We start from the raw sequence: 5043 nt of genomic DNA, 5'->3' as shown, positions 1-5043 counted from the left end.
TTGCTGGAGCCACCGAGTAGAAGAGGATTGATTATTAATCTGTTTTCTAACTTAGTACGTGTCTTCTAAGTAAGCTTATATTTATTTTCTACATGTTTACAGTGCCAATAAATAATTTAACAATTATTTTTATGATAATATAAAAACTGACACAGTCAGGACACCGAAGAAGTCTCATCGTATGATAAATTAACACTTATCGTAGGTTTCTGAGACTAAAATCCTCGTTTAAAACATTTTGACTTCAGAAACCAACGGTTAGTAACTTAAGAACTATTTAATTAACAATTAAACAACTCTAAGCGCGACAGCTTTGCCAATGCAAGTCTAAATATGTCGGAAAAAAAAGTTTTCTTCCGACATATTTAGACTTGACTGTGCCTAAACATAATAAGGAGCCTTCCTAAGATATTTTAAAACACTGTAAAATATTTTTTTAGACAATTGAATTCATATTAAGGAGCTGGGAAAGATCTGGTCATTTATCGCTCACTACAACCAAGAAAACTTTTATGTTTATGACGGGTAGTGCTGCCCTGTTCTATTTAATGCGATTAGAAGGAGATAAAGCAACTAGAACACCGCTATTGTGGTAAGTAATTAGCATTGCAAATATCGTAATGGTTCAAACTACGTTCATGCAATATTGGTGTGTGGTTCTCATTCAATAATTGTGTTACGATAGAATTCAGTGCGGTTCAGTTACTTAGCATTAGTAATACTGTACAAGGCTTTCAAAATTAACATAACACACCTCAAACAATGTAAATACTTAACTTAAATCTTACTAATATTATAAATGCGAATGTTTAGATCAGTGGTTTTTAGCGCCCCCATATTAGAGTTTAAGCAATCTTTTAATTAATTTTAGTTGATGTTCAACAACAATGTTGAGAGTAGTGAGCTCATGCAGTCGTTGTCTAAGAGGCCTCTGGGTAAATAAAATTACAAATCACCCCCCAGGCCTCTACACAACGCTTTTCACAACACAACAATTTTCTTTCTGGGTCTCTTACCGCCTCCCCTCGAGACCTGCAGCGCCCACAAGGGGGCATTATCGCCCACTTTGGTAAAGACTGGTTTAGGTGGATGTTTGTTTGAATGTATCTCCGGAACAGATCTATTGATCTTGCTGAAATTTTGCATAGATGTAAAACATAGTCTAAAAGAAAATATAGGCTACTTACTAAGTTTTTTTTTTAATCCACGCGGACAGAATCGCGAGTGACAACTAGTAAAAGATTTTTTTTTAATACGTTAAAAATATATTTTAATACCAAAACCAATGTATTAACATCTTTTGTTTTCAAGGTTATTTACTCCTGAAAAAGTCAAACGGAAAACAGACAATTCAAAAACGATTTGCCCACACGATGGTGATTGTTGGAAATATATGTTGAAGGTATGCATGCTTTACTAATTATGTAATTCGTAAACTTGTATGTAAACTTTATCAGTTATTTTTTTTTGTAAAATCTTAGCAATTTTTTTTGTTAATCTACTAATATTTCTTGTACCATTACAACTAAGCTCTATGCTTGTGCTTGGACATGGTTTACGACAATAGTCGAACCCCCGATCTCGTGATCGGAAATCCGTACCATTAACCTTCATATTGCTATTGGCTATTGACCCTTCAAAGTTGATGAGTGTCTTAAAAAAAAACAATAGCTTTAACTATGGAAAGTAACTTAATTATGTATTATTGTTAAAAGTCTATTTACAACTTGATCAATGGTATACCATTAGATATAATTCGTTTAATTTCCTTCATCTTAATCAAATTAAAATAAGCTTTTATTGGTGTTATTTAACTTGTACAATAATCTTGTAAATTTACAATGAATTGAAATGTCATCATCATCAGCTCACTATACGTCCCCACCGAGGGGCTCGGAGCCTACCCTAAGTTAAGGGTGATTGAAATGTATTTCAATGGAAATCACAATCAGAATGATATACTAAAAAAAATCACATCTAAATGTCTACTAATTCTCTTGCAATCTACTCCTCGGAAAGCATACTACCGAAGCTATGAAACAGCTTGTTTTCGAAAAAAATATTATTCCTACATCTTATAAGAATTTTTTGATAATCATACCGTTCTTTGTTACAGGGTTCGGCGACATACTTCGTAATTGGTGCCGCTGTGAGCCTGGCTCAAGTTATTTTACCAAAAATTACATCTCCTTTAAAAGCAATGGCTTCAATCCGTGTATCACATTTAAAATTGGCACTTTTCTTTGGAAGTTATATCGGTATTTATAGAGTACGATTTCCTTTCTTATACTATAACATATTAAATCTGTACTTAAAAGTTTCATAAGTAATTTTGGGACACTCTGTACAAGTTGAATACCCTAACCAAGTGTATAAAATTCTGGCCTGGAAGCTACAGTCCGGTTCTTTATCACATTACTTTCAATTATGTGCAAAATAATTCTATATATTTCCGCAATATTCCGGCGGTTTGTATATTCCTGGTCAGGCTATAAAATAAAAACTATACATGTGCAGCTAAAAATTACTATAGGTAATCTCTTTTTCAGTCTGTGATATGTTACTTGTGTCAAAAGCGAAGGGTTGACTCAGCCCTATACGCCTTGCCGGCCGGGTATTTGGCTGGCCTGTCGTTCATATTTAAACCGAGCCTAGGTTTCGCGATAGCCTCTTTGACGGGAGCTTTTAAAGTGAGTCCTTGGGAGAGCCTTTACTTGTTATAAGACATCTAATTCAATTTATTAAATATATGTGAAAAGGTTAAAACTTGATATTAAAAAGACGCTTTTTAAGTACTGGATTACTATGAATTTTGCGCCTGTTGTTACAAAATAGCAAAAATGTCTAATTGAAATTCTGCTACTTTACAGTTGTATTCCACTATACTTTATGAAAAGAAGATATTGCCGGAGAACATTCCGCTGCCAGTCATATTGTATTGTCTATGTCAAGGAACTCTCTTCCATGCTCGCTTTATGCATCCTGATGTGTGTCCGAGTTATGTTTTCAAACTAATGAAATCAGTCAGTAATGGCACGTAAGTGTAAACTCTTCATAATTTCATCACCATTTTGTTCATTTTATTAAAAAAAATAATGTGATTATATTTTATTTTACAATTAAGTTAATACTCGTTTGAACAAAAGCTATTTTTGTTTTAGATCCGAACAAATATATTCCAACTTTTTGGAGATTCTCAAGAACCAAAACTGATTTGTTTTATATATTATAATTTGTTTTTTTTATGGTATAGGTACTGGGTGGAGTGGTTTATTAATGTGATATTTTTGTTAAATTCTAAAGGTTTTATTGTTAAAAGTTAGTTAAAAAGATATAAAAATGTTAAAATTATTTATAAAATAAATTTTAAAAATGTTACGAAATAGAAAATGTATATTTATATAATCAAATTTAAAATAGTAAAAGGAATCATAAAGTTTCAATGTTTCTAATTTAATTTTTATCGACTCTTGCTCTTGTAGCGCCTGTTGGATTTATAATCAACACTTTTTTAGGATCTCCAACCATATCTTTCTTCTCCTTTATCCTTCCCGTACCGAAGCGACATATTGAATCGCACTGAAAGTTTACAAAACTACAGTTTATTTTATTGTAAACGAAGTTATAAGAAAAAGTAACGTCTCAACTTATTATCGTGACATTAAACATTTGGCGAAAGTCAAATAGGTAAAAGAACAAACATGGTTTAATTCTTCCAATATAAGACTTTATAAAGACTGACCAAAATATCTGTAAAGTCACAGATATGTGAACCACACCCACATACTATCGACAATGGTGACGTCACCACTTATACTTATATGATGATCTATAATACTATAGTGGCTAACAGACTTTATTTAATCTAGAGGTCTTACTCGACTTTGTAAGAGTAGAATTTAAAAAAGTAGTTAAGTAAGTAGTTTAATATGCCCGCGGCTCCTCCTGCCTTCCCGACAAAGTCTCCGAACGCGGTCTTGCGGACAGACATACAGACAATCTTATTTTAATTATATCTATAGGTTGTCTCAGTTTTTTCAAACAGAATAATGAAAACAATAATTTGTTCCGTAATACAAATCAACGGTTAGGTACCTGTGGCATAGAGTAGAAATTATTTTTGTTTCCACCACATCCTGAATATATTGTTTTCTTGCAAACCTTCCATCGAGGGTCGAAATACCAACGTGGTACAGCACCGAAACAATAACCATAGTCGAAAGTAAGAGAACAATATGGTGGTCGTATATCTGATAAATTAATAAAACTACTACAATAAAAAGGAAATATCCAATCACGCAGTCTCGCTTTTAGAGAAGGATACAGAATACTTACTGTGAATTATTATAGAACTGCTGTGGTATTCGTTTACGAATATGTTTCTTTCTCTATTTATTTAAAAGAGAATGAACGGGAAAGCTATATTGTTATACAGATGTTACACTGGAGACTCACCTTTATTGTAAATTATAACAATTTCAAGGAACATTTGATAGTTTAGTTTACGTCGTAGTTAGGTTAACATACTCCAATGAATCGATAGAATATTGGTAAAATAAAATATTAGTTATAGAAACTTACTCTGTCTATCCGGTTGACTTAAACATGTTGATAAACAGTCCTGTTTTGTGTCGAACCTATTACCGTTACCCTGACAACCACCCCAGCTGAAACGTGGACAGTCATTGGTTTCAGGACTGAAATAGTACATCGCTATATCCGCTCTACACGGCCCTGAATCCGGTTTCAAGTAACAAATTTTAGCAATAACTGAAACAATAGAAAATTTTAACTACCTTAAATTTTTATATCGTACTTGTCCGGGCTTAACAAAATAAATAAATAAGTTAAAAATAATACTTCTTTATTGCCATCACACCAATGCATATCACACAGTAATTACATTTTTTTTGTCACTGAAATGCCACTGTTTGCCTTGAGGAGGCATTTACAGCTTCACCGGGCTTGAGGTGGCCGAGCGCAGATGGCACTTAGCCTAAACCTCGTTTAAGAGTAACTAAGCTCGAGGGCTTCCTCAGGAAC

At 33.2% G+C, this 5043-nt stretch overlaps 2 protein-coding genes across 2 annotated transcripts in view; one reads left to right on the top strand and one right to left on the bottom strand.

Annotated features, from left to right (window-relative positions):
- Positions 1-6: 6 nt before the first annotated feature.
- Positions 7-3337, top strand: LOC106122411 (transmembrane protein 135). Its single transcript, XM_013318358.1, has 7 exons — positions 7-54; positions 441-592; positions 1312-1402; positions 2117-2269; positions 2550-2690; positions 2871-3037; positions 3162-3337. Exons 2-7 carry the CDS (start codon positions 513-515, stop codon positions 3211-3213), a joined length of 684 nt encoding a protein of 227 aa, XP_013173812.1. The 5' UTR covers positions 7-54; positions 441-512; the 3' UTR covers positions 3214-3337.
- A 115-nt stretch (positions 3338-3452) lies between these two features.
- The window catches only part of LOC106122350 (BPTI/Kunitz domain-containing protein-like), a 10298-nt gene continuing 8707 nt past the window's right edge, over positions 3453-5043 (bottom strand). Inside the window, exons 2-4 of the mRNA XM_013318290.1 lie at positions 4582-4770; positions 4096-4250; positions 3453-3579 (exon numbers count right to left, since the gene is read on the bottom strand). Coding sequence (XP_013173744.1) covers positions 3454-3579; positions 4096-4250; positions 4582-4770 — 470 coding nt within the window. The 3' untranslated portion in view covers position 3453. The remainder of the gene's footprint in view (positions 3580-4095; positions 4251-4581; positions 4771-5043) is intronic.

Source organism: Papilio xuthus, unplaced genomic scaffold (genome assembly GCF_000836235.2).
Source record: "Papilio xuthus unplaced genomic scaffold, Pxut_1.1 DF826923.1, whole genome shotgun sequence".
NCBI lineage: Eukaryota > Metazoa > Arthropoda > Insecta > Lepidoptera > Papilionidae > Papilio > Papilio xuthus.
This window is presented reverse-complemented; position numbering and strand designations above follow the sequence as displayed.

Coding starts and splice junctions, on each gene's coding strand:
- LOC106122411 (XM_013318358.1), top strand. CDS start 513: ATGTTTATGACGGGTAGTGCTGCCCTGTTCTATTTAATGCGATTAGAA. Junction 593..1,311: donor ACTAGAACACCGCTATTGTG/GTAAGTAATTAG, acceptor TTTGTTTTCAAG/GTTATTTACTCCTGAAAAAG. Junction 3,038..3,161: donor AAATCAGTCAGTAATGGCAC/GTAAGTGTAAAC, acceptor TTTTTGTTTTAG/ATCCGAACAAATATATTCCA.